A 26,925-nucleotide genomic window follows, 5' to 3' on the forward strand; every position below is an offset into this window, starting at 1 on the left:
CAGCATGCATTGTCTGGGCCGCAGTCTCGTCGCTCAGGCATGTCCAAGTATCTGCAGCGATGCCTTTGGTGTTGAACTAATGGGGAAAGGAACGGTAGCGACAGTCTGACTCACCTGTAACTCTGAAGAGGATAGGATGCCGTGATCTGATCATGAGCAGGAGTGTCTTTGGAGATGATATCTTGATTGTCATCAGAATGATATGTAGTGTCCGTCCGAAACGTCATACCTTAGCTGGAGGGCCTATCTGCTCTATCACGAGTCACAGCCGTACCGCAGCTGAAGTCGAGAGTTGAACATTTTAATATCGAAGAAAGAGAAAAGTGCTTTTACTCGCTGAAATAAGTTAGGTGTTTGACCTGATGATTTTAACAAGAAGTCGTTAATATCCTCATGGTAGCGACGTGGGCCGATCCAAAGCTTGGCGTCCCTCCACATCCCGACAGGCATTGAAGATCAGGTTTCAGCCACAGCAAGTGGCCAAGAAGCCCAGCCCAAATGTGGTTTAGATTGCTTTATTAAGCAACTTCGCCTCTGCGACTGGTTAATATTTTTATATAATAATAAGGAGTGAAGATAACTGGCTAGAATGGTAGGCTCTAAGTATTTAAAAAATCCTGCATCTAAATCTTAGTCGACGGTGGATTAAATGTGTCAATGAATTGCTTCTGGAAATCCCCAAACTTCAGCTCGTAATGCACGGTGCCGACCACGTCCTGCTCAGTGATGTTGGCCATAGCACTGGTAATGACCTTCTTCCGGGCATCAGGGAACGTAATGCGACGCACTTCAACAGTCGTGCCATAGTCATTGAACCACTGACGAGCCTCGTATGCTTCATTCTTGCACTTCACAAAGGCTCCGGGCTTGGTGCATGGTTCACCGCACAGCTCCCCGTTCTGCACGCCCTTGCAGAAGGTTGAAAAGTCGCCTGGGTGGGGTACGGCGTTGTGGCCCTCAAGAGTGAACTGCCAATGGATCATCTGATCCTTGCCGCGGGTTCCGGTGTAGTCATTGCTGTGCCAGTCGTTGATGAGATCTTTTGGGTTTGTGACGACGTAGGGTGATGCCCATGCATTGCATGCAACTGTGACGAGGAGGACGGCTTTGGCGAGCATAATTGATGGATGACTGCTGCATTGTTAGTACGGGATTCCTCTTGCTTCTATCGCTAGATTGAACTAGTCGAATTACCTTGGCTGTCTCAGATTCTGTGGACAGAGCAAGCGCTTGCTTGTGGAATTGTCTTCAATGCTTTTTGAACCAACAATGTCAAAACTGAAGGCAGGATCGCTTTCTATTTATCCTTCTTGCGCGAGAAGGTTTGTATCCCTGTAACACGAGAAGCTTGTTTTGTACAGCCTTGTACATTATATCATTTAATTTTATTTACCATGTCACACTAAAGTTTAGAACATCGGCAGTTCAATTTAGCGTGCCGTAGATCCGATCGCTGCTCTCTACAAATAGCCCGAAGACAAGCCTCTTAACTTAACACTGCGTTTTAAATAGAAAAGATCGCAAGAGAGAAATTCCGAACCTGCATTATCTGGTGTTCAACTGGGTCGAACGCTGATTGGTGGCATGAATTCTCCGTTTGCACAATGCATTTATTATCAGTCACGAATTCGCCTATGATGATCCACTGGGCAAGCAGCCTGTTCAGGGCATAACTTTCAAATCATAAATAATATACCCTTTTCTGTCAAGAAAGCAGACTCTTTCCATTTAGCCTGTTGTCTGATTAATTTATCCAGGTACAACACTTGAAGAATATGCCCAAAATGGATAACAAAATGAAAATGCAATGGGACAAGCTAGAGAAATATCGTAAGATCTCTAAGGAAGGATTCTCTGTGCTGCCATCAACACACGACTATGGGCGCGAGACATCGCATATGGAACAAAGCTTGTCAAGCCTGCATAATTACCCAGCCAGTATTGGATATATAAACTGGAAGCCAATGTCTGAATCGACTAGAAGTTTTACCTCCCCATCATTACAACATCATTCCATCGCCATTGACATTTAGTCAAAACATTCAGTGTCACCTACTTCATCATGAAAGCGTCTATCATGACCCCGCTTATGTCCCTCGTGGGCCTGACGATGGTGTCTGCTATGGCACGTTTATGCACATCAGATGTTTATCATCCCTCATGCTAATCGACTCTCAGGCCGTTGATATCCGCTCAGATATCCCTGAGGGCTACACTATTGTGCCTATGACGTGGGTCGGCCCCATCGAGGAGGGCGGCAAAAACCACACCTTCAAGGGCACAGCTGAGGTAATTCAACAGCTAAATATGTATCTCATAAAGACGCAGCTGACCGAAAATCACTCACAGGAGGTGCTGGCTCAGATCGAAAAGCTCAACCCCAACTTTGCCGAGTTCGCTGACAGCAAGAAGAAAGACGACAGCACGAAGGTGTCTATACGTGCCCTGGAAGCTCGCCAGCCGGTACGTTCCTCCTTCAGCTTCTCTTTTCTTCCTGATCCATGGTTCTGATATTAAACTGCTCAGACTCGCGTCGCTTGTGATGGAGGAGGCCCAAACGGAGGCCAAAGCATGCGCACCAAAGTCAGTGACGCGCGCCAAGGAATCGATCATCTCAGAAGGCTTGGAGACTTTGGATGCGGTGCCCCTGCAAGATCATGCGCACGCATGACGTGCAATTGGCAGTCTGCCATTTGGTTCTGCAACGATGTAAGTTAAAATTTTCTCCAACAATGCTGCCCGGCTGACTGTACATATGCAGAATGACTACGAGGTCAGCGACCGTTGCGATTGGCAGGGTTACTTGGCTGAGCTGGTGATTGAGAAATGTCAGCGGCATGTCAAGGCTGACTGCTGGGTTCCCAATCCTGTTTGTACCAATTGCTGTCAGGCTATTGACACATGGCTTGTCATGGGCGCACAGTACGACGTACGGAATTGGAACGTCATGATTAATGGAGGCTGCTAGGATGTTTTAAACCTTTCAGACCGGCGTCATCAACAATTCGTGTATCGATACACATCTTTGATGCGGAAGACCTTTGCTTCACATATAACATAAAGTCATAGTTTTCGACAAGCGGACCAAATGTCTCCAATCTGACCTTAAATTGATCCAAAGACAAGGCACTAGCTTACCATTTCTTCTAAAGCTTGAAGAGCTGGTTAGGGCTACCATGATAACTATAAGTAAGGATTCTTCCAGTAGGATTTCATACCTCAAGATCCGAAACATAATCAGCATGGCTTGCGCTGTAAACTCTATCAGATATGTGAAACCAAAGCTACAAAACTTGGTGATGCTATTCGGACTTACGGCAAAGACGCGCCGTTGTCCAGGTTGTCGATATCGCCGCCCTGAAAACGCCATTGAGCGCGTTAATCATTCTAGTGTATATGTTCTGTGCGTTCTGTGCGAACTGGGTTATAACGCCCCGGAATTTTTCTCAGCGTACTCAATCATACTTTGAAGAATGAGACATACCAGAAAAATATAGCCACACCCCGTCTGCCTCGCTCTTGAGAGTTAGCAGGTCCTTGGGAATTCTATGACCGTCGATGCTGACGTACGATCTGACTATCCACTGCTATTACAGTTGATAACAATCTTCTATCATATGTATAAATCCCATGCATTAAGCTCCGATGCAAACATTAGTCTGAGCCAGTATGTATATATGCATTTTATACATAGCCCATTCCATTGCGCCACGTGCGTTGTCATAGCCCTCTTCTACAACGAGATATAGTTCATTCTCCAAGTTCTGCCATTTGAGACAATAATAGCCCTCCCAAAGTTGGAGAAAACCCCTGTAGAGTTGTTTCCTGCAATGTATCCAGGAAGGCGCCCGGGCTGTTGACTTTGTCCCGACACAACAGCCACTCAGGCAAGTCTTGGTCATCTGCAACTCTTCCCTTATTAATACATATATCAATCAAAAGAACTATTCTGAGGTATGAGCTCGGGTTGTTTAGCAGAATTTCCGTCCAGGTTGAGCTTAGGGCCCACATGTCGTGCGTTTGGGATACAGTCTCGACCTGGTCTGCTGCTTGTCTGACGGCTGCCTTTATCAGCTCGACGTCGTCGTATTGGGGATAGAAGGAGCTCAAGGCTTCGGTGAAAGCAATCAGACTGTGATTATCCGAGCCGGTGCCCGAAGAGTGAATTGGCGAAGAGGGAGCATTGGTCGTTCCCAATTTCGCTGTCACAACGCTCAGTGCAAGTGGTATTGCCATACATCCAATTCTGCATTGAAATACATCAGCAAGCGTCGAAATGCTGAGAGTACATCAATCCTGACTTACGCGCTGACAGGTAACCACCGTACGATTCGAAGCCTGTTCAGGTTGCTGAATAACTGCGACATGCTTGCTATTGCATCTTGCAGATTGTCTCGAATCTCGAGCAGGGCAGTTGGCTCTACTGTCTGATCGGTGGCAGACCTCAGGTAGGAAGATAGTTTGCAGTGCTGCAAGGCGATTCTTGCATGGCTGTCTCAGCGTCAGGAGCAGCCAAAAGGAATACACAGCCACTGGTAAGAGGAGGGGATACCTACTGGTAATAAATATATAGAATACCAATGTGTAGGCCGACAGATTTGTGAAGAGTTGGCCTTCTCTCAGTGTAAGAATTTGGCTGCTCGAAGGGCGGAAATATCATTGAGGCATGACTGAACCACCGATTCATAGCACTCTCACATTTTGCGATTGTGATAGGCTCTTCAAAATCCATGTTTTTCTTAGCCACAGAGAGATCCCTCAACGGGAAGGTGATTTCAAGAACGTCGGTTAGCATCACCATGAAATCAGTCGATACCCCCAAGAGACAATTCAGACTCTTCTTGCTCACAGGATTATAGACGCTCGATCGATGAACCTCATCCTGGAGATCTGAGGCTTGAAGAGCCGTGCTGCTCCCGAAATTGAATGTAGAGTGACTGATCAACAGTCGGCAACGGGCAGAGAGCGACATGATGCGGTCTGCGATAATACAGCACCACCAGAGACGGCGGAGGCTCCCTTGGCCCTTGGTTGACGCATCTGGTCTCGCAGCAAGTTTGTCGGCGCCCAAACATCGGGCGTGCTGCACGGCACGGCTTAACCAGGTCTGACAGGGAACCAACACCATATGTAATGGAGGGTACCATAGCATGAGTAGGATTGACGCCTGAGCGAGCGGCAAATGATCACATTCTGCGTGTAACTCGTACAGAAGCTGGGCATACCGATCAGCATCACGTCCCTTGATATATCACCCCGACTTGGTTCCCTTACCTTTGCTTGCCTGTAGAACTCCGCTCTGGCCTGGCGGAGAGTTGCGTATCCAAGCTTTCTTATACAGTCGAAGGGAACAAACTGGTAAAAAGGCGATGTATTAGTAACGTTTCTCGTTAAACTCATGACCTCATGTGACGGTTGTGACCCAGTATTACAAGTGCATGGAATACACACCGTGCAGCTACTGAAGAGCATCGCCTGGAAAAGAACAAGGGATACAGTATCCAGCCTTATTTCGCCTTTATCTGTGAGGTTCTGCGCATACATGTCCCAGAAGTTACCCTCGTCGATGATGGGGGCCATTGGGTGAACGTGGAGAAAATACTGCTCGACAAAATCATCCAGCACTGGCCGCGTAGGAACATGAAGGCAACCTTGGGACTCGAGATAGTTGACATCTGATGCCGATATGTTGTGAAGGTTGCTTAGGGTGAGAAAGCGAAAGTGAGAGTACGTGACCACCATGGTCGCTGACGGCGCTTGGGACCCATTCTGATTTACCGATGGGTTGCTGCTTCTTGGCGATTCCTGACCCGTATCACTGGACACATGATCAGGTTGTGAGATGACAGGGCCCCAGGATTGAGATGGGCCGAGTAGGCTTTCGGGACGAATCGCCTCGTGAGTAGGGACAACACTGGAGGGTTCTTCTGTGCTGTTCTGTGATTCAGAGCCTAGTTCTACCACCGCCGGCTGCAGGTCTTGCTTCTCTGAGTTGTCAATCGGTACTCGGCGGCTGTGACGTCCCCCTCTCGTTGCCCTGCTCGTCGATACTGTAGTCAGCAACCTATGAGGTGATATTGGACGGAATCGGCGGTTCTCTTTACTAACAGACGCGTAGCCCTCCCGACAACCAGGCAGTTCTTTCCCAGATACCGACAGTTGGTGCACGGCTGAGCAACAATCGAGACGTCGCATCGAACCTTGCGTGATCGACAGGCCAGGCACGCCTTTATTGCCCTCTTACGATGCGAGTTGGAACTTGGCATGTCAATTGAAGCTGAGGCTCTGCAGGAAGCATCTTCCATGGCAGGATGTCTATTTGCGGGGGGATTCAAGAATTACTCGTGATTCTGTAAGAGGACTGAAGTTTGAGGGGAAATGGATGCCAACAGCTTTGTCTGATTCCGGGATCCACAAAGTTACTGAGGCTCCGGGCCCCATAGCATTTAAACTTTAACTCCAAAGCAGTAAGTGAGTCAATGTAGTTAGTAGTAGCTGTAACTTATTTAGTGCGGAGTTCGACCCGCAGATCTGAGGCCTCATTTTAGTTACATCCTTTGGCAAGGTTTTGCTGTCACGCGCTGTCACTTTCCCACGATTATTGCACATATTCTGAGCATTAATTACCTGCTTTCCTCTCCCGCAAACTGGTTAATAAAGTACATAGTCCGATACGCGCAATCAACGGAACGCCCATACCGCTTACAAGAACGATTTCACAATTTCAGCTCTAATGCCCTTGGAAGGAATGCCTCTTGTATTTATTTGATCTACTGATTCAATACCTTGGGTGTTCCATAGCGTAGCCTTAATAGCTGTCATCAAACGGTCAACGTCTCTTTTAAGAAGTCGATCTGTCCGGCTATGTTCCTCTCAAAGGCATCCCCGAAATAGACACTGAAATGGTCTTCGCCCTTCATGATAAGGAGCTTCTTAGGCTGAACCGCCTTTTCGAATGCTTCAAGTTGAGACCGCGTGTCAGTGATGGTGTCGTCATCTGCCACAATCATGAGCAACGGATTGGGAGAGATTCGGTGAATATAAGCAAGCGGCTCGGAAAGGCTGCAATTTGCCACACTTTGAGCCGTCACAGTCTCAGCCCAGGAATACCCGCGGCGAACCATTTCCTCGATGAACTTGACCGCTGATGGGCCAGCAAGAACCGCACCGGGATTATCATGCACAGCGCCATCCCGCAGCTCGGGGTACGTAGGGATCATGGTAGGGTTTCCCGTAGCCACAGCATTTCCGCGTTCCATGACCAAGGTCGCAGGTGGTTGCCGGCTAGCTCGGGACAGCCCGTCGCCCGAAACAAAGGGAACTTGAGCGATGACTGCAGCGATGTTGCTGTTGAGAGCTGCAGCCTTGATGACATTTCCACCAGACATGCTCGAGCCCCAATACACGATCCGACTGGGATCAACCTCAGCAAGTGTAGTGGCATAATTAAATGCGTCAAAGTAGTCCCTTGCCTGCATATCAGGGTCAACCTCGTTACGGGGAACACCCTCACTTTCGCCAAAGTTCCGATTGTCGTACAGCAGCACACCAAAACCGGCGGCCTGAAATCGCCGGGCAAAGTCTGGCAGGTACTGGAACCTTTCCCCACTGAACTAAAACGATGGTCCTTAGTCAATCAATAAACAGGAAGCAGAAATTAAAAGACTCACGCCGGTCGTCATGATAATACAAGGCCGTCTTTCTCCAGCAGCATAAAATGTGCCTTGAAGCTTGAGGCCATCATAAGTCTTGAACTCGACAACTCGTTCGGATGACATGTTTGATAGATAGTATGTATAGCTGGTTTAGATAAGCGCGGTGACTCTGAGTAACAATTGAACTTAACTCGAAACAAAATGAGACGAGGGACATTAGGCATTTATAATGGGGGAGACATGACACTTGATATGGGCTACACCGAGGCATCCGGCAAAGTCTTAGGTAGGCATAGGTCTAACCCAAGGACAGAGTCAGTCAACCTCGTGGCTATCACATCCGAGGACATATGTAACAGTGGCCAAGCAGCGGTGTCTATTTCCTACAAACATAACAAACAAACAGCTATTCACCTCGGATTTGATACTTGGTGGACCCAGAATGGGTGATCCCACTTACATGATTGGTTCGGCTAGATTGTCCCCCTTAGCCGCTTTCCCAAGCCGACGGCACAGGGGCCTCAAAGTGCCGACACTTTAGCTCATGCCTGCCTGGAGAAGTCCCGGCAGTAGCGGTATCTGGGGTATGGGTTGTACCCACGCTCTAATAAGTATAAAAGTCCACGACTGAAAGAGTTACATAGAGACCTTCCAGAATCCTCTCACTCTAATTCAACACGCTCTACTTATACCATCAGTCAAGCTATCAGCATGGAATCTATCTCGCGACTCCCGCAGCATCTGCCACCGTTCTTTACCAACTTGTCCAAGTCGCAAAGAGCACAAGGTGTAGCGACTGTCGTCGGTATTCTTGCCTTGCTCTCACCCTTGAACAGGTGGCTATCTTGGAGAAGCGCCAACCATGGCGACACCCTCAACAGATGGAATCCCGCCACTGAACTTTGTCGTGGTCACCGGCGGTAGCAGCGGCATAGGCGCCAAAATTGTCCAGATGTTAGAGGCCAAGAACATCAAAGTCATCATTCTGGACATAAATCCGCCGCCTGTCAAGAATGGTAAGTAGCTTGGAGTTCTCTGCGAGGCTACAATCTCTCAGGCCCTTTTGTAATTCCGTCCCTGTATCATAGGAAATAGCTGACTGGTGGTTGGGATAGGTACAAGAACTCCCTTTTACAAGGTTGATCTCTCAGACGCAGACGCAATTGCTTCAGTAGCAGAACGCATCCGATCTGACCATGGCCACCCGACAGCTTTGGTAAACAACGCCGGCATTGCACATGGTGAGACGATTCTATCAGTAACACCAGAGAAGCTTCAGAGGCTCGTCAGCGTTAACCTGGAGGCACCTTTCCTCCTGACGCAGCAGTTTCTTCCCGACATGATCAAAAATAACCACGGGCATATCGTCAACATCGCCAGTTTGGCTTCATTCTTGACCCAGGCTGCTAACGTTGACTATGGCGCCACCAAGGTCGGTCTGCTCGCCTTCCATGAGGGTCTGAAACAAGAGCTCAGGCATATCTACAATGCCCCTGGAGTACGCGCGACGTAGGTTGAATTTCCCAGCTACCTTCAGTCTGAGGAGTAGACTTGCTGACAAAGGAACATAGCGTCATTCATCCGACTTGGGTCAACACTCCAATGATTGAGCCAATTCTCAAGGCTGGCACCCTTGGCCGCTACGTTGAACCAAAAGACGTTGCGGGTGCTGTTGTTAGACAACTCACATCAGGGTACGGAGCGCAGGTGCCCGTTCCACACTCTCTGGGCTGGACATCAATGGTCCGTGGTTTGCCTGTGTGGATGCAGGAGAGGGTTCGTGATAGTATCACGGTAGGCTTTCTACAAGCCTTGACGGTGAATAAGGGAAAGTTGTAGCAATATGTTGACCCGTTTACTTCTTTTTGACAGTGTCTACGGTGCCCGAAGAGTTGGAAGAGAGAGTTGCAGTGGGAATAAGAAAGAAGAATAGATAAAAGACAATGCACGGTAACAGCAATGATGTATCTATAGGAAAAGTTGACAATTCTACTCGCATCTAATCTATAAATAAAAACTGTGACGCGAATCTTACCCAGTTCCCTATTTAAAGAGGCCTCACTTTGCTCAGGCTAGACATACCTTGCGCTATATTACCTGGCGGTGTTGCAATAGATAAATACCCCATAGGAGCTTAATGCTAGACGTGACGAGTCTGTGGAGTAGCTACTGTAGTGGCCTGAAGTTCTAAGTCGATCAGGATCTCAATACACAATAGACTAGTGACTGGTCGACTTGTGCCCATTCACGCAAGGATAGGTATCCATCTTATTAAACTAGAACTTACAATGAGACCAAGATCATTACGTGAAAGGTGGCTATGGGTGGCGGCGGCCTATAAGGTTAAGCTTTAGGCTGCAAACACAGATAATGAATGACAACACGATTTTTTTTTTTTTCCCGATATAAGCTTTTACCCAGAACGTGAAAGGTGGAAAGCGCCGCCAACTTAATATTGTCTCGGAATATGGTATTAAGGCTTGCTGATAATGTGATAACTTATGCAACGGCAAATTGTTGCCGGGTAATTTAGCGAACACGGAGAGGAGACTTTCCAATCCAACTCGGACCTCCTGGGTAGGTGTTGAGCCGACTTGACAACGAACGTCAGCCCCTCCAATGAAAGTATAGTGGTCCGGTCGCTCTGCAGATACTTACAGTTATATAACATCGAGTCCCTGAATATTTCTCAAGATCAAAACTCCAAGCTCTCGAGACAACTAAACCAGTTACAATATCTCCATTATCCTATACGTGTTGATCGTTCTTTCTAAGCGATTGCGCTTTGCGTGGTGGCTACTACCCAAGGTAGTAGTAACCTTGCCAGCAACTTCAAGCGTGAGACTACAGTTCCGTCGAGCTTCAACCTCAAGAACGCGACGCTGGTTGAGTTCAACGCGCATGCTCGTGAGGTAGCCCTTTCGCGAATCGACAATTCCACTGCTTGCAATAAGGATAACGTCAGGGTTCGAAAGCGTTTGAAAACCTCACCACCGATGAGATGATTTCTTATACTGGCGCCCTGAAGTGCCTAATAAAATTGCCAGCCAAGACCGACAGGCCTTGCCCCTATTGCCAAGTTGCCACACGATGACTGCGTCGTCAACCGTATCAACCAGATTCTAACTATCCACTTGAATGCTAACTTCCTTGGGTGGTATCGATGGCATATCTATGAGACAGAGCAGGCCCTTCGTAACAATTACGGCAACAATAGCCCCCTTCCCTTGCTATACATATATTTCCCATGCAAGGCAGGCTCTTTCAAGTCTTCAATCACTTTAGTGTAGTTATCGAGAATTTGATAGATCAAGCTTACTAACTATACGTGATCAGGGGACTGGACAAAGATAGAGAAGGAGACCTTCGAAAAGTCAGAGGTCTTTAACAGGTCCGCAACCTCACTATGCAGAAAAGGCGCGCCACTCAACTACACAGACTCTGATGTGATTATTATCAACTCTCAATATCCCAACATGTAAGTCGGTGCGCCAAACGAACGAGCGCCTTGCGTGATATCTCCATATCGAGCGACAAGCTTAAAACATAGAATGGACACTAACATTGGTTGTCAGTTTTCCTCACTGTACAGGCGGAGGCTGTGTTGCCAGCAGGCCCTTTGCCTACATCACCGTCAACCTCGGCCCTGTAGGACTCGCTCTCGTAGGCAACAAGACCGACACATCCGGCGCAGGCTGCAAATACAACCCCCGCTGCCTTAAGCGCGACTTGACCGACGAGATCCTTTACTGCTACGTCAACAAGACGAGCTTCCTCACACTCCTCCGCGACACGGACGATATATGGTGGTTCCAGACAATAATGTCAGGTCCCTGGGGATCTCGCGACATCGGAATCCATCCCGGCGCCCACAACTCACTTGGCGGTGATCCCGGTCGCGATTTCTGGGTCAGTCCCGGAGAGCCGGCGTTCTGGGCACACCATGCGAACATCGATCGGGTCTGGTGGATATGGCAGATGCGGGACCCGGAGGTGCGTGCAGCGAATGTGTCGACCGCTGTGAATGGGCCGATCACCATGTATGACTTGTACGAGCCGCATAAGAATGCTACTATCTTTGACCTTCAGAATCTAGGTTGGGTCGCTGAAGCACAGGAAGTGGCACTGGGTGAGCTCATGTCGACAACAGAGGGAATGTTTTGTTATATCTATGAGTAGGAGGGAAAAGGGAGTGTTGCAGGCAGCTGTTCCAGACTTTGCTATATCTCCACTAAGCCTGGTTACAGCGTGAGGGCGGCGAGTCATGGTCACTTTGCATGACATGTTGCTATTTCTACAAACTTCATTTCGTATTTATCTCTACTACAGAAGACCTTAGGGCCCACCTTTATTACAATAGCCTACCTATTTATTAAAACAAGTTAAGGTGCTTAAACCATAGACTTCCCGCATTAGTATATCCAATCTTCTGTATACCTTCCCACTGTGTCACTCCCGACCAAGGCTCACTGATGGCAGTGTTTCTTGATGAACCAAGTTCTCTCTGCTGATTTAAGCTCTCGGCCATAAGTGAGGCATGCGACTGAGGGTCTGTAATCACTCTGCAGGACATAGACGGCACATAAACCCTCATTTTGCCCTTTTGTGTAAGACCTTGAAAAGACAAAAGTTGCGTTATAGTCCTTGATGATGTCGCAATAGATAAGTCCACTGGAACTTCCCCGCCTTTCCACATAGGACCATCGGCGATTGGATGAATAGCGGTAGTAGCCCAAGTGGAGAGATGTCGCCATCCGATCGTCGAGACGATTTACCCCATCATCTACGAGAGCTCCATTGGCAGGCATTGTCTACACTATCGTAAAGCTATGTTTATCTGCTATAGGATATATATACCCATGTTGATTACCCATTCTGCTTATCCGGTACCTAAATCAGTCTCCGCGTACCAAAGCATACCGCGATGGGCACCAACCCTGCAAAATACTACGTCTCGGCGAACAAGCTCGCCATACTTGCAGATCAATGCAAATATGCATATGTGAGAGTATAAGACTATGCTCGGGGCCATATCTCGCCGCTGCTCCTGATTAGCATACTACTCCCGTCAGTCAAAGATGGGTGTCATCGCAGCCTTGAAGGGCAATAAAGTTGGAGCCGTGGTAGTCTCCGTCTTTGACTGGTACCGTGCGTTCTTCATATCCGACCTTGCAGGATACAAGCTGACAATCTTGCAGCGTCGGAATACCCGAAAGAGGAGAGGAAGCTTCTCCGCAAGCTTGACCTAGCCATCCTGGTCTTTGGATCTCTAAGCTGTAAGTCTCACATTCTATTAACACCTGGTAGTATACTAACTTCTGCCAGTCTTTTGCCGCGTCAGTCTCTCTTGATACCTTCAAAACGATGGTACCTAGTACTGACTCTTTATTAAAGTTCCTCGGACAACAAAACATCACCAACGCATATGTCTCCGGCATGAGAGAGGACCTCAATGCCTTCGGAAATGAGTTGAACTACTACGTCGTTGCTTGTAGGTCTTTGTTAAGGGGTATGAAAGAAACAGCACTGACATAGAGGTGCCTTATGCAGATAATACGGCTTATGTCTTGGGCCAGATCCCACTTATGACGCTACAAACAAAAGGCAAACTGTAAGCCAAAGTCAACTGACATGCTACTCATTAGCAAGGGCGCAGTTAACCATGACAGGGCACCGTTCCTCCTCCCTTCGCTACAGATCCTTTGGGCCGTCATCGCATTTTGTCAGTCTGAGATCAAACATAGCTGGCAACTCTATATCTTGAGAGCCTTGACTGGGTTCCTCGAGGCCAGCTCATTTGGTGGCACTCATCTAATCCGTAAGTCTTCAAACATTAGACCCTGCTAGGTGCTGACATTGTCGGTGTAGTTGGCTCGTGGTTCAAGAACGAAGAACTCTTCAAACGAGCGGGCGTCTGGTTCATGGGCAATTCACTTGGCTCCATGTTCTCCGGATATCTCCAAGCTGCTGCGTACCGAAACCTCAATGGCGTTTTTGGGCGTGCTGGTTGGCGATGGCTGTTCATTGTACAAGGCATCATCACATTACCTCTCGCTTTTCTGGGATTCGTCGTTTGGCCTGGACTGCCTACATCGCCCAGAAGGTGGTATATGACTGAGGAGGAGCATGCTCTCGCTCTCAGACGTATCCCTACTGTCGAGAAGGAGGGGATCACATGGAAGACATTCAAGTACACCTTGAGCCGTCCCATGTGGTGGATCTGTGTCTCATGCTACATCTTCTTGTGCCAGGCGCATTATTGGGTGAGTCTTATAACCGCAACCATAAAGACTCGACGCTTAACTGACCTCCAATCGGACTGGCTACATGGCTCTCTGGCTTCGCCACGCTGGCTACTCAATCGAACTCGTCAATATCCTCCCAACATTTATCGACTTGCTCCGCGCCATCTCCTCCTGGCTTGGCACAACATTGGCAGGATGTCTGAGTCTTCGAGGACTGTGGACGTTCCAAGCATCATTCGTATTCTTCGCCTGCATTGTGTTATCTATATGGACTGTGCCCGATGGTCTAAAGTTTGTCGCCTTTTACTTCGGTGGCTTTTCAGGCATGGCATCGCCCATTCTGTACTCGTGGGTCAACTCCACCCTGAAGGAGAACTACGGCGAGCGTGGGCTCATCATTTCATCTATGATGACACTGGGCTTTTGCAACCAGATCTGGATCCCACTCTTCACATTTCCAACAGTTGAGGCCCCGCGCTTCCCAAATGGATACCCAGCGGCGACAGTGTTTGAGTTCACCATGTGGGCAATCTTAATGGGAGGAGTCTGGTATATGAAGAGGTGGAAGATCAAGCACCCTGATCTCGAGATGCGTCTGGCTGAGCCTGAGAGTCTTGGCGCAGCGAGTGAGTCTGAGTCTGGCGACGCAGGCGGGGCGGACACCAAGGGCACCAATGAACACGTCAGAAGTATATGATATTTGGTAGCGTAGAGTGTGAGAACACTTACAAGACAATGCAGTGAGACTCTGGGAGGTATCTTCCATCATGTAATGATTGTAGCTAGAGGTATATATCCATCAACTATATGCAAAGAACATGTGACCCGTGATACGGTAAATGCGCGCGCCCAAAACGATAATCAATTTCCTGGCCATCCAATAAGGCGTAGCCCACTCTCAGAGCTTAGCCAAGGAGCAACTTCTACTGTGAGTGAATTACTCCAGTTTGAAGTAGACAATATAGTTGTTATGATAAGCTGGGTCACTATTTCCGTAGAACCTCGAGACGCTCTCCTTCCAGTACCAAACAATAGGGGTTGGGCCATCTTCAAACGCACTAGGTTCTCTCTGCCGGAATAAGCTCTCAGCCACATTTCGTGTTTAGCATAGCTCATTGGGAAGTTCAGGGTCTTATCTTACGAATCAGGCCATAAAGTTTAATGGTAATTTCATTATTCCAGTGGCACAGTGCTTTCCATGTAGGTACAACAGTAGCTTAACCCTCTGATCCTTGATCATAAGTAGCACGTCAGCAACCCGGACCGGCTATTTCACAGTTACTGAGATATTCACTCAAATCTGAGACCACTATCTATTCTCTTCTTATCCCTTCATCAAAGCTTCACAATGCACTTGTGCCCTTTCGGGGCAATCAAGAACCTATTCTCCATCCCCATCATTTCATCTGTCATCTCAGGGCTTAGTGAAGCGCCACGACACTCACGGAAGAATAGCGCGGCACCAAGTCGAAGCTCCATCCAGGCCAAGTGTAGACCAATGCAGATTCGTGACCCAGCGCCGAAAGGAGAAAAGGCGGCCTTTTGTGCTGCCGTGAGTGTGGACCTGTCTATGAAACGATGGCCATTGAACCTTGTTGCTATGTCAGCGTGGGGTTATACAAAAGAACAGGGATGATATTACCTCTGTGCATCTTCAAAAATGTTTTCGTTTCGGTGCAGCGTAAAAGCTTGAGTACTGACGACAGTACCAGGGGGGATATAATGACCGCAAACATCAAGGCCCTTTCCAGGCACGACACGCGGAAGAGCACCAGGAGCTGCACCATACAGACGAAGTGTCTCTTCAATCACACTGTTAAGGAGCGGAGCATTCTTGAGCTCCTCAAAGGTCAGCTCATCACTGAGCTCTGATATCTCGCGCTCCAGTTCAGCCTGAAGCTGGGGCTGCTTGAGAACAGCCCAGATAAGATACGTCAAGGTCACAGCCGTAGTGTCCGATCCAGCGACGATGAGATTGCTTGCTTCCGCCTGCACGCTGGACGTTGAGAGACTAGTCTTTTCCTGACTGTCAGACTCAGCCAGCATTTGGCTGAACAAATTCGCTTTGCTGAGGCCATCTCCTGCGCTTTGCATGTTTCGGACGGCGATGGAGCCATGCTCGAACACGATGCTGTCGGCATTCAGCAACCTTTTCAAGCCCTGGAGTGGCAGACGCTTGAGGAGTGGATAGATCCATGATAGTTCGGCGCGGAGACCGCTCATGAGAAGAGAGGACTGGATTGCGTCGATATATGGGGTTTGCTAGAGTAGCAAGATTAGTGTAGTTCAAAACGTCTGCGCAATGACATACCTTGCCCAGCTCCAGCATTCGGAACGACTCTCCAAAGGAAAGATGAGCGATCACGTCCGTTGCCATAAGAGTCCACCACTTAAACACATCCGCCCCAGTACTCTGAGCATCTCGCTTTATGTTGTTCACCGCAAGCTCAGTCTTTTGCCGGATTTCGGACTCCCAATTCGTCCACAACGAGCTGACACTGAAGGCACGCGCAAACAAACGTCTTCGAGCAGCATGCTGGTGAGGATCTCTCATGACAAAGATGCCAGGTTCTCGATCGGGAGTCACGGCATCGTACCAAGCAGACTTGAGAAAGCCAGAACCGATCTTGTGGATTTTGGAGAATGCTTCGAGGTCACTGACATCAACTTCTCCTGGCGAAACCCGTACGACTGGGCCGTAGCACTGGTGCAGCGAGTGTATATAGTGAACGCGGTTGCCAGTGAGAATATGATATTTAAGGGTGAGGTGAGTGAAATGGGTGTACCATGGTCCAGGCAAGCCTCGGAGAGGAGACTTGAAGGCGTTGATCAAGGCATAGATGACTATGCCGACGAGAAAGACGCCGGTCAATAATGGTACACTGAGATAATTCGCGATATACATAGCTGCGTCTGTCCACCGGAGATACGTCTAGGCTCCTGCCCAGCCGTTGGAGATGTCAACTTCTTATAGCACCAGCATCTCATCAAGTCCTTCCCCGTGGGGTCCGGGGTCTAGTGGAGCGGGGCATCGTCGGAAGATAAAAAGAGTTAGACCATCGGAATAGTGGGGGTCACTTTGCCGACGGATTTCTTTAAGATACCGAGACAGGTCCGTCAGTGCTCCGGAATATCATTCTGTTGATTGGATGCTTGATTGTAAGGTGGCTTCCATTACCCCAGAGGACCTTGCAGTAGTGTTGTTCTGGTTGGATAAATTGAGTGGAACAATAACTAGTGTAAACACCTTTGTCCACAACCCGATCACCCTAGCCTCTCAGCTCAAACCGGCCAAGGTGGTGAGAGTCCAGTCTTTAAGCAATGATACAATCTAAATCTACACTGAATTTCAGTCAACATCTATCTCGCTCGCTCACAGACTAAGTTCTCTCTGCTGATTCAACTCAGCCATAAGTCTCAACTGCAAATAATACATTTACTTTCTCACAAACAAGACAGTCTCCGCGATGTAGATCTGCAGCCCCAGATTGTAGTCTATTGACAACCAGTAACACCGAACTCTTGCTACTTACCCAAGAAAACATGGAGGTTTATTGGGTAAAAGCTAGTATTACAGAAGAAACAGTTTGTGCTCATCATGTGGTTGGCTGTATAAAGTCATCTTATCGCCAACAATCACCTATGCAGTAGGTATGAGTCTGCGAAGCGCATCGGCAACCTCCTGAACAGAACTGTAGTCCAGATTCCACAGACCTTGAATGATATCCCGTGCCGGGTTGTCCTCACGTACATGGGGATACTCTCCACGCATTAACTTCTCCTGCAACTCTTCAATCTCAATCTCGCCATATGGTACCTCCCATTCAGTAATCTCACAGATACCAGTGCCAAGTGCGAACAATTCCTTCTCAAAAATACTTCTCTGTGGGCCTGGAGAATAAATCGTAGGTATCCAATAGCGAGGCTCATATGCAAAGAGCAGGTCTGGATATACATCGCGTAGACTGGAACCAGCAAAGTCGCTAAGTTTGATGTGGTGGTCGTCAAAGAGAAGGATGTTCCGTGTCGAGATATCACCCCAAATCACGCCTCGGGTATGCACATACTGCAAGGTGTCTGCAAGGTCCAATGCCATTCTCAAGCGCTCAGCCATAGGTAGTGCATCACCCTGAAGGATGCGCTGACGGAGGTTGCCGTGCGGGGCTCTCTCGAGTTTCAAGGCCCAGGCTTCTCTCTCCTCGTCACCTTTGGGATCCGATCCTTCGTCCTCGATGGCGGGGAGATATGCAGCACCGAATGATTTAAGGATATGTGGATGAGCGCCTAGCGCATCGTATATGGCGGCTTCGCGCTTGAACGTCTCGCTGGTATCCTCAGCAAGAGCTGCGTGGTCATACATCTCCCCATCTAGCCAGAAGCCGGTGGCTTTTATAGCCACTTGGGGTTCGGTTTTGTCGGCATAAATGATGCTGAGAGCTGTCCGGCCCAAGGGCTCGAGTCTTGCTCGAATGGCTGGGCCAGCCTCCCTATCACTCATTCGCATGGTAGCTAAGATAGGGCGGGTAATGGGAAAAGCAAATTGCTTGGGCTCGCTTAAAATAAAATAAAAGCGCTATGAAATGAGCTTCCGTGAGATTTGACCGTTGTGATTTGAGGCTCACTTATCGTCGCGTGTCTAAATATCAAAGGATAAGAATAATATACCTACGAAAGTGTGAGTGGGGAGGATGTTATCACCGGGCGGAATATTGAGCCAGCTCCGTCAATGCTCTGGAATATGATTATGTTGATTGGGCGGATGATTCTAAAGTGGTTTCCATCACCCCAGAGGGCCAGAGGGCTTTGGAGTAGCAGTGCTCTGGTTGGACGATGTAAGTTGTACAGACCCTAGTTCAAACAACTTTTTCCACAACACGATAGCCCGGATCTCCCAGCTCAATTCGCTAAAGCTGAAGAGGAGCCCAGTTGTCTTCTCCTTGTGATGGGATCATCTCATAAGATAATGATGATAAAGATGGCTTGTGTGCATCCGTAAATAGATGTGCTTCTACCCCGCTCTTGGTCATGTGTACCTCCATCTGGGGGGCCTCAATCTGAGACTCAATCTCTATATAGCTGGCTTGAACCCCTCAACCTTCTATGACAAGATATATCCAGCAATTCCTACAAGTCTTTGCCTAAAACACATTTTAAAATTTACAAGATGGCCATAGCATGCGAGGAGTGTAAAGGTTCGGGGCTCAAAGGAACGTTGATTTGTGCAGCATGCAATGGGACCGGTGAGGAACATTAACTCCCAGGTTGGTAAGGACTCTCGGATTGAAATGTTTACTTCTAACAAGGCTATTCAATAGGAAGACCCCAGCATCCTCCTGGAAACGTCTTTTTGTCCGGTCACTACTTTCTACACAATATAATGGCCTTGGTCTTTCAGCTCGATTGAAGAGCATATCAAACATTTTTTTCAAGCGGTTGAAGTGCCAGACACAATTGACGATCTCAATTATAGTTGGAGCGCAATGCTACCTAGCTTGATTTTATACAGCATAGACTCAATCATGCCGCCCCGAGACCCCATTTATACTTAATAAACCATGGCTCTCATTGCTTATGCAAGATCACGCTGCAGAACGTGGATTCCATTCTTCTTACCAACAGCCTTAAACTTCTTGTCATCCTTCTTAAACACCAAGTCCAAGAACCCAACCATAATCTCATTCGCCGCCTTCTCGACCTTCCTCCCATCAAGCGTTCCAAATACCTCATGAACCATAGCTTCTGACTCAGCGGGGATCTTAAACTCCGTCAAGAGTAACGGGACATCTGTGAATGCATAGTGACGTGTGTGCTTGACCACCATTTCCATCTTGGCAGCATCGATCTTGTCGTAGAATGCATTCCAGCCAGGGACCGGATCAGACGTCATGTTTGTTCCGACGAGTATGTAAGGCGTGTTCTTCAGGCCTTCTTCAACGACGGAACCATACATGGGACCATCGAAGTTGAGACCTCCAATGACACGGCGATCGCGTTGGGCTGTGACGGCGGCAGTTGAACCGCCAAAAGAATGGCCGTACACTGCAACTTTGTGAGGGTCAAAGGTACCGGGGAAGTCGCCAAAGACCTGCTCCACGAGCGTACTATTGCAAAGTTGTGAGATGACAAAGGACTCGTCTTTAGTTCGGACCTGATGGTTCAAGTTATTATTGTCCATCCGACTCGCAGCTTAATGAACAACTAACCTCGAGCTGTCGATATGTCGAGTTCATGTTATCCGGAAACTCAGCAGCAGTTGCAGCCGTCCCATCAGGGAACTCAACCACAAATGCTTCATAAGTATGGTCCACAGTAAGAATGATATACCCAAGACTTGCAAGGGACCTCGCCATAACCCCATAGACAAGCCTTGAACCTTGGTAACCAGGTGAGAAAAGCGCGACAGGGTATTCTTTCTTCGGCTTATGAAACCTCTTTGGCTTGACGGTCGAGATATTGCAGACCTTCATCTCAAAGTCTTTGACTATGTTGTCAGGCAGGCCAAGAGCTCCGGCTACCTTGCCATACGCCTCTGCAGTAAGGGTAGGCAGATACGGAATAACTTCATCTTTGCAGCCATATTGGGAGTCGATGGGGAAGTAGGCCGAGACCATGAGACGACGTTTGGTATTGAGCTCGGGGGCAAATGTGTCGATACGGTTTGTGTCGATCAGCTCAAAGTTCTTGACCGCGACATTATACGGGCCAGGTGGATAAGGAACAAGCAGGGCTCGCGAAGTCTTGAGAAAGGCAAGAAGAGCGAGAAGACGCATTTTGGGTGGTTGATTGATTGAAGTGATTGGTGATTAGTAGGATGAGATAGAAAAATAAACGCGGTCGCCCTGAGGATATTTATGCAGTTCAAACTGACTGTTTTGAGCTCGTGTTGTCAGTGAAGCTAATGACCGAGATCAACTCGGGCTTATGGTTCAGTAAAACACATCTGAGCCATGTCAGATAACTCAGCCACGATGAAAACCCGTAACTAAGGCACATTGGAATACTTTCACTTATTAAAAGCTATGGAGTAGCTTTGATGACGAATGATCCAAGACCGAATAATTAAAAACGGCACCGATCAGTAGATGCAGCTCGGTCTTTGAGTTCAGGGTAACATAGCGCGATCCTTATCGATAGCAAAGCAGGGTTAAAGACCGAGCTCCAAGAACTGACCAATGACAATTCCTCGATTAGAGTAAGCTTACTTCCCCTTTCAGTACGTACCTACCGCTCAGCTTCGTCTGAGCCTCCCAGCGCCACGTTTACAGCAGATGAGAAATGACATCACGAGCCGATTAATTGTCGTGAATTTTGATCAGGCAATTGCTCGTATTCTGTCGCGGGTTTCGCAACGCATAAGCACGGCGGAATTCGTTGCGCCCTGTGGATACCGTCTTCTGACTCCCGAGTGGTCGATTCAGGCTTGGCAGCAATAAAAGCCATGTTAAAGCCAAGCGATCCAGTCAATTTAAACACCTCAATGCCTGAAGTAGATATAACTGTGATTTTAGATGATCACAGGGCGTACCAAAATTTTGAGACCCATAGACGCGTTGTGCTGTTCTGGTCATAATATCGCGAAAGAACAACAATCCACCAGTAGCGAGGTTTGCCAAGAGCGCCTCACCGTCATGAGCCTAGGCACATGTTCAGCTTCGGAATTTATCGTGAATTCAACAAAGATCGCCAGAGGAAGAGTATAAAACTGCATGTTGCAACGTGAATCTGTAGCCAACGGCCCAAAACTACCTTTCTACTCTCAATCAACATGCCTCTCCCCAACGAACCTGTCAAAGTCACCGGTGGCTGCTCCTGTGGCGCCATCCGCTATCGTATTGACGTCCCTGCACTGGAAGACCGTCCATTGAACCCTTTTGCCCCTCCAGCCATGGGTATTAAACTCCCAGGTGCCATGACATGCCACTGCAATGACTGCCGTAGATCAACTGGCTCGTTCCTTGCAGTTGGCATAGCTGACATCCCGGCGCCTATGCTCACCGTCTCCGCCATGGCACCCTCATCGGAATCAGACATAGTCTCTGGTCGAATCCTAGATGTCCTTGCAGCTGATTACGACGCTGCAAAAACAGATGCGGATCGTCCTCCATACATCCCAGCCATGGAAGCCCTCCGCGCAACAGGCGAGACCAAAACTTGGCTGCGCTTCTTCCACTCCATCAAATGCAGCTCCGACGTATCCCGCAGCTTCTGTGGCCGTTGCGGAACCCAGCTGTGCTACCACTTCAAACTGGAGCCTGAATTTTGCGCTGATGGAAAATTGCCTGATGGATGGCGGGACACTTTTCATTTGTACCTTGGAACACTGGATCGCAAGTTTCTCGAGAAGGACTGGTTTAATCCTAGTAGTGAGGGAATGTTCAAGTATGGAACACCTCTGAGTCAGTGTGTTTCTGCGACGGCCAAGGGATTGAAGGACTTGCCTAAGATGCAGGAATTTGATGGCCAGGTTACTGAGGAAGAGTTGGCAACATTGAGTTCTTATTAGGGCGGAGAAATAATTCCAGCTGTTTTATCTGTAAGATCGACTTTCTGTAAGGCCATGCTTATATCCGGTATAGTGACACACTGACTGATATATATATATCTTATCCCTAGCTTGATACTCGAAATCTAGAGATAGTATTTAAATAGCATTAGAATGCTTAAGAATATTGAGTCAGGCAGTGAAGAGTGAACTATCGCTATCAAGAAGCGGTTAATAAAGTGAGACAATCTCATTTCTTTTGCAGTGTCTTGTCAGCCTAACCCTGCTACGGTACGTTCGATGAAGGATATCCACATCCACCATGCCTGGAAGGGAGATTCTCAAGGCATATGCATGCCATCCTTCATAGGCTGATAGCCAGCGGTCTCGCAGCACGCAAGTTGTCGGGACTTGACCTCCTTTTCCTGCTGGATTAGCGCACAGCAAAGACACCAGAATGAAGCACAGCAGTCTCCCATGCCGCTACCCTCGATACCATATGCCTCGCGGATCTCTCCACGCTTCATCACGTTGAAACTGTTGACAAGTTAGATTGCTTCCACAAATATAAAGCAGAAGAATAGATATTTACTAATATCCAGTCGCAGCTAGTGAGTGACTGTATGCTATAGAATAATGTATAGTCCGAGTTGACACTTTCGGGTTCGGCAGAAGGATTCTGCAAGCGATGGGATGTACGCCCAAAGACTTTATCGCGATTGGTTAGCTGATGCTTGCCAGGTTAAAGGAGGGAGACGTACGGATGCATGGAAGGAAAGTGCTCGATAAGCAAGAGTCGCAAGGCGAACAATCGAGCAGGCTCTCAACAGACCTGCTCTGGGTAATTGCTACTTTAATGGAGATAGAAGCGCCCACGGGCAGTATGGAGTAGACCTGGCTGCAGGATTGTTATTTTACACGCCCGGATACTATTCTTGTTTTATAACAGGTTTAAGCGATGTTTCTAGTATAATAGATTGATTACTTTACTTAGTTTGTTAAGTAGGTTCAGACGTCGATTGGCCGCTAAGAATAAAGAGAGAGGGCTGTAGAAGTTAAAGAAACCTATAATATAATAAAGTAAAAAGATATCTTCTAGTAGGTCTCTTATATGGAGAAGTATTAGCCTGAAGATTGAGTTATATTTATTTGTAGGGGAAAACCTCAACGCGGCAAAAAACCCCTTTTTATCTTGAGCCCAATCCCATATTGTATAATACAAGCCATGCCTTAACTAAGAACCCATTTAATATCGAGTTCCAAGTGCCCAATTGTCTCTCTTCCCATATATCTATAGCTAGGAAAGTATTCGCCTACTTCGGCTGATGCTTGCATTGACCATTGCATGAACCCGAAGCACAGCACTTGCCTTCATTATCTGTACCTCTACCGCAGCACATATCATTAAAGCTCCCAGAGTCACACTTTTCAGGGTTTGTGGCGCATCCTTCTCCTGCACCAGTAGGGCAGAAACATCTGCCATCCTGGCCTCTCACGCCAGGGGCACAGCATGCGCGGTTGTTGGGGAACTCGCCACACGGAGCGCACTCAGCAGCCTTGCACCTCCCATCGATACAACTCAGATCCCGATCGAAGTCTTTGAGATCACAACCAGCGAGACAGTCGCAGGGGGATTCCTTCTTGTTCGAGATATGGCGGCAGAAGCCGTCAATGCAAGACCCAGGCAGAGGGAAAATGTATTTCCGGTCTGTTCTTTCCTTGTGGCACTCGGCAGCTGGGGGACGTGTGCAGTCGCTGGAGGATTTACAGCTCTCTCCAACCTTGACACACGGGTATACCGTTTTGCCAAAAAAATCACGTGCTGGGAGGTCGCGAATCTCGGGGGTGACGCTGGGTGTTTTGCAGTTTGCAGGAAAGTAGGGTGGATCTGCATGGCTGATTGCTTGAGCAATGCCGGCAAATGCAACAACGAGGACACTTTTGTTGATAAGCATTGTAAAAAGGAAGACTAGACGTATCAGGCTTATGAAATCCTAATTAGAGTAATTTTCAGAAGGGAATAAGAGGTTATATTGCTATAGTAAGATATAAATTACAAAATCATAAAGGTTAGAGTAGTCAAAGACTTACATATTATAATGTTTTTATCAACATTGCAGTTAATATATACTCTATATTTCTCCTAAGCCGTGTCTCTCTTCAGCTTTTAATATTTCCTGCCAACCACACACTATATTCGCACGGTTGAAATGTGACAGTAGCGGCATTAAATGATTAACTGAGACATATTCCCTCTAGGCGTCCTACTAAGACACGGCTCAAGTCGGCCCTACTCTGCTTCTTTTCCGTCCCGCCTTGACAGGTTGTCGGTTTTCCACTTGCCACCGCCCTCTAGATAACCGCCCTGCATACTTCCAGGTTAGGCTCCATACAGAAATCTAATTAAATCAGCACGTAGACCTTAAATTGTCCCGGAGGTCGGCACTTATCTGCGACTGGTAAAGACTGACCCTGTGGCTGCAACCTTGACGGCTGAGTGTGGGGAGCCGGGGGATCATCACTAGGGATCATCGCCCTGAGAATTTGTATGTCACTATGTCTCGGAGGCACTCCAGGTTCTGTCTGCCGGAATCAGCCCTCAGCCATAAGTCTCAACTGTAAATAACACGTATTCTCGGATACACTCTGTAAGCTGCAGGCAGAAGCACCCCTACTTTAGCTGTGTCATACTGTATATCATAGTTATGACGACCTTACTCATCAACTGAGATTAAGGAAAGACTGATGTACTTCCGATGCTTGTACGCTAAAGGGAAATGGCGTATAGCTATAGCTTGTTTATATCTATCTTGCAGATTCTGTAATCTCCGGATCTTTGCGGACCTTCTGCTGCAAAGCCATATTCCATTAATATCAACCTGTACTACGAATTTTTATTGATTGGCTCCTCTATCCTGGACGTATAGGTATCCTGCTTAGGAATAGTCGATGTTGAGAGAGACTACTTGGAAGACCTGGGCAAGTTATAGAGTTGGCCAGGGACAGCAAGGATAGACTATAGACAGTCAAGAGGTAGTATATAAAGACATTTTATAAGGAGGGAAATACGGGTTTTATACTCAGGAGCTTAAACTATACCTTATAACAGTATAGCTATCACCATTTCAGCTTTTCCAACCCATTCATCTACCCAAAATGGTCTACTCCCTTAAAACCCCCGGCTACGCCCTCATCACAGGCGGTGGCTCCGGCATTGGCCGTTGCACCGCTCTTTTGCTCGCCAGAGACGGCGCCGCTGGTATTTCCCTGGCGGATCTTGTGCAAGAGAATATGCAGACTGTCAAGGCGGAAGTCGAGGCTGCGGCTACAAATAACAAGTTCTCTTGCATAGCTATCGCCGTCGACTTCAGCGACCCTTTATCCGTCAAGGCCATGGTCAAGGCTACTGTCGAGGTCTTTGGCCGTCTTGATTATGCGGTTAATAGTGTTGGATTGGCTTTCAAGTCCCTCGGTGTGAACACTGAGTCGGAGGATTGGGACAGGGTCATCGGCGCCAATCTTACGGGCACTTATCATTCGATGAAGGAGGAGGCTCGTCAGATGCTTCGTCAAGAGCCACTTGGTACGTGAGTTGAGAGTCTCTCTGGCTAGCCCATGTGAACGAGCGACTACTGACCTCTGTGATAGTAACGCCCCCGCACAATCGCAGCGGGGAGCCATTGTCAACATCCCTTCAATTGCAGGTCTTATCGGTATAAGATACTACACCGCTTATGTCGCCTCCAAGCATGGCGTGACTGGTATCACTAAGAATTTTTCCCTAGACTATCCTGAGATCAAGATCAATGCCGTTGCGCCAGGCTACATCGTCACTCCCATGACCTCTGCACCTGGGGAGATGAGCAGAGACGCCCGTGAGAAGGTCGCCAACTGGGTCCCAATCAAGCGTTTTGGACTGCCAGAGGAAGTCGCCTAGACTATTGTCTGGTTGCTGAGCGGGCGAAGCAAATTCGTTCATGGAACTCTTATCGCTATCGATGTTGGTTATACAGCACAATAACTGTTTCTATACATAAGTGATAGATAGGTTTTTGAGAGTTCAGATTAAGGTAAAACGAGAATAAACTACACAAGTGTATTCTCCTCTTTGTACATGTCTCGGCTATACCTAGAACGGCTTTGGGGGTATATCCCGTAGCCACATCTGGCCGTTATCGGGGAAGGCCACCAAGCGAATTACCGTACATTGAAACGAAGTTACCAGCCCCATTCACCGCGACCTGAATAGACTGTCCGTCTCTTTCAAGGCCAGTTGCAGAATCACCTTCACCACCAAGGGCTCGCATTGTGACATCACCTTCGGAACCGGAACCAAAGATAGGAGCACTACGAAAAGCTATACACAATGTCAGTCAGATCCGTCCAAAGGAATAAAATGGCCATATATTACCTTCTTGCACAGAGAGCATCCCCATGTTGAAGTCTGTGAATTCAAATGGATCTTATGTTTGGCTGTCAGGCATCAGCAAAGACCCATCAGGCTGACAGTATTCAAGGCCTTGAGGATCGTGGCTTGGGGTCG

The 26,925-nt window shown here is 48.0% G+C and overlaps 13 protein-coding genes across 13 annotated transcripts; 5 read left to right on the forward strand and 8 right to left on the reverse strand.

Annotated features, from left to right (window-relative positions):
- Positions 1-623: 623 nt before the first annotated feature.
- On the reverse strand, positions 624-1,118 carry FTJAE_1808 (uncharacterized protein; the record flags this gene model as incomplete). Its single annotated transcript, XM_037347936.1, has 1 exon — positions 624-1,118. The coding sequence occupies one exon, from the start codon at positions 1,116-1,118 to the stop codon at positions 624-626; it is 495 nt and encodes a 164-aa protein (XP_037211017.1).
- Positions 1,119-2,062: 944 nt separating this feature from the next.
- On the forward strand, positions 2,063-2,968 carry FTJAE_1809 (uncharacterized protein; the record flags this gene model as incomplete). The annotated part of the gene is made up of 5 exons (XM_037347937.1): positions 2,063-2,113; positions 2,179-2,289; positions 2,350-2,463; positions 2,527-2,709; positions 2,762-2,968. 5 exons carry the CDS (start codon positions 2,063-2,065, stop codon positions 2,966-2,968), a joined length of 666 nt encoding a protein of 221 aa, XP_037211018.1.
- Positions 2,969-3,750: 782 nt separating this feature from the next.
- FTJAE_1810 (cutinase transcription factor 1 beta) lies at positions 3,751-5,742 on the reverse strand (the record flags this gene model as incomplete). Its single annotated transcript, XM_037347939.1, has 4 exons — positions 3,751-4,246; positions 4,306-4,491; positions 4,557-5,083; positions 5,452-5,742. 4 exons carry the CDS (start codon positions 5,740-5,742, stop codon positions 3,751-3,753), a joined length of 1,500 nt encoding a protein of 499 aa, XP_037211019.1.
- A 1,079-nt stretch (positions 5,743-6,821) lies between these two features.
- Positions 6,822-7,778, reverse strand: FTJAE_1811 (uncharacterized protein; the record flags this gene model as incomplete). Its single annotated transcript, XM_037347940.1, has 2 exons — positions 6,822-7,613; positions 7,671-7,778. 2 exons carry the CDS (start codon positions 7,776-7,778, stop codon positions 6,822-6,824), a joined length of 900 nt encoding a protein of 299 aa, XP_037211020.1.
- A 739-nt stretch (positions 7,779-8,517) lies between these two features.
- On the forward strand, positions 8,518-11,834 carry FTJAE_1812 (tyrosinase central domain protein; the record flags this gene model as incomplete). The annotated part of the gene is made up of 6 exons (XM_037347941.1): positions 8,518-8,671; positions 8,771-9,164; positions 9,227-9,349; positions 10,471-10,562; positions 10,992-11,133; positions 11,231-11,834. The coding sequence occupies 6 exons, from the start codon at positions 8,518-8,520 to the stop codon at positions 11,832-11,834; spliced, it is 1,509 nt and encodes a 502-aa protein (XP_037211021.1).
- A 745-nt stretch (positions 11,835-12,579) lies between these two features.
- Positions 12,580-14,673, forward strand: FTJAE_1813 (pantothenate transporter liz1; the record flags this gene model as incomplete). The annotated part of the gene is made up of 10 exons (XM_037347942.1): positions 12,580-12,657; positions 12,728-12,803; positions 12,854-12,931; positions 12,981-12,991; positions 13,050-13,146; positions 13,232-13,266; positions 13,305-13,473; positions 13,524-13,918; positions 14,193-14,589; positions 14,642-14,673. The coding sequence occupies 10 exons, from the start codon at positions 12,580-12,582 to the stop codon at positions 14,671-14,673; spliced, it is 1,368 nt and encodes a 455-aa protein (XP_037211022.1).
- A 562-nt stretch (positions 14,674-15,235) lies between these two features.
- FTJAE_1814 (cytochrome p450 3a17) lies at positions 15,236-16,805 on the reverse strand (the record flags this gene model as incomplete). The annotated part of the gene is made up of 3 exons (XM_037347943.1): positions 15,236-15,491; positions 15,543-16,162; positions 16,212-16,805. The coding sequence occupies 3 exons, from the start codon at positions 16,803-16,805 to the stop codon at positions 15,236-15,238; spliced, it is 1,470 nt and encodes a 489-aa protein (XP_037211023.1).
- Positions 16,806-17,540: 735 nt separating this feature from the next.
- Positions 17,541-18,404, reverse strand: FTJAE_1815 (TKL kinase; the record flags this gene model as incomplete). The annotated part of the gene is made up of 1 exon (XM_037347944.1): positions 17,541-18,404. The coding sequence occupies one exon, from the start codon at positions 18,402-18,404 to the stop codon at positions 17,541-17,543; it is 864 nt and encodes a 287-aa protein (XP_037211024.1).
- Positions 18,405-19,469: 1,065 nt separating this feature from the next.
- On the reverse strand, positions 19,470-20,670 carry FTJAE_1816 (platelet-activating factor acetylhydrolase; the record flags this gene model as incomplete). Its single annotated transcript, XM_037347945.1, has 2 exons — positions 19,470-20,048; positions 20,104-20,670. The coding sequence occupies 2 exons, from the start codon at positions 20,668-20,670 to the stop codon at positions 19,470-19,472; spliced, it is 1,146 nt and encodes a 381-aa protein (XP_037211025.1).
- Positions 20,671-21,665: 995 nt separating this feature from the next.
- On the forward strand, positions 21,666-22,403 carry FTJAE_1817 (uncharacterized protein; the record flags this gene model as incomplete). The annotated part of the gene is made up of 1 exon (XM_037347946.1): positions 21,666-22,403. The coding sequence occupies one exon, from the start codon at positions 21,666-21,668 to the stop codon at positions 22,401-22,403; it is 738 nt and encodes a 245-aa protein (XP_037211026.1).
- Positions 22,404-22,723: 320 nt separating this feature from the next.
- On the reverse strand, positions 22,724-24,337 carry FTJAE_1818 (uncharacterized protein; the record flags this gene model as incomplete). Its single annotated transcript, XM_037347947.1, has 3 exons — positions 22,724-22,919; positions 22,975-23,008; positions 23,767-24,337. 3 exons carry the CDS (start codon positions 24,335-24,337, stop codon positions 22,724-22,726), a joined length of 801 nt encoding a protein of 266 aa, XP_037211027.1.
- Positions 24,338-25,538: 1,201 nt separating this feature from the next.
- Positions 25,539-26,319, forward strand: FTJAE_1819 (dehydrogenase; the record flags this gene model as incomplete). Its single annotated transcript, XM_037347948.1, has 2 exons — positions 25,539-25,969; positions 26,031-26,319. 2 exons carry the CDS (start codon positions 25,539-25,541, stop codon positions 26,317-26,319), a joined length of 720 nt encoding a protein of 239 aa, XP_037211028.1.
- A 235-nt stretch (positions 26,320-26,554) lies between these two features.
- On the reverse strand, positions 26,555-26,818 carry FTJAE_1820 (uncharacterized protein; the record flags this gene model as incomplete). Its single annotated transcript, XM_037347950.1, has 2 exons — positions 26,555-26,739; positions 26,794-26,818. The coding sequence occupies 2 exons, from the start codon at positions 26,816-26,818 to the stop codon at positions 26,555-26,557; spliced, it is 210 nt and encodes a 69-aa protein (XP_037211029.1).
- Positions 26,819-26,925: the final 107 nt, after the last annotated feature.

The sequence above is a fragment of the Fusarium tjaetaba genome (assembly GCF_013396195.1).
Source record: "Fusarium tjaetaba strain NRRL 66243 chromosome Unknown NRRL66243_c0000033, whole genome shotgun sequence".
In the NCBI taxonomy this organism is placed as follows: Eukaryota; Fungi; Ascomycota; class Sordariomycetes; order Hypocreales; family Nectriaceae; genus Fusarium; species Fusarium tjaetaba.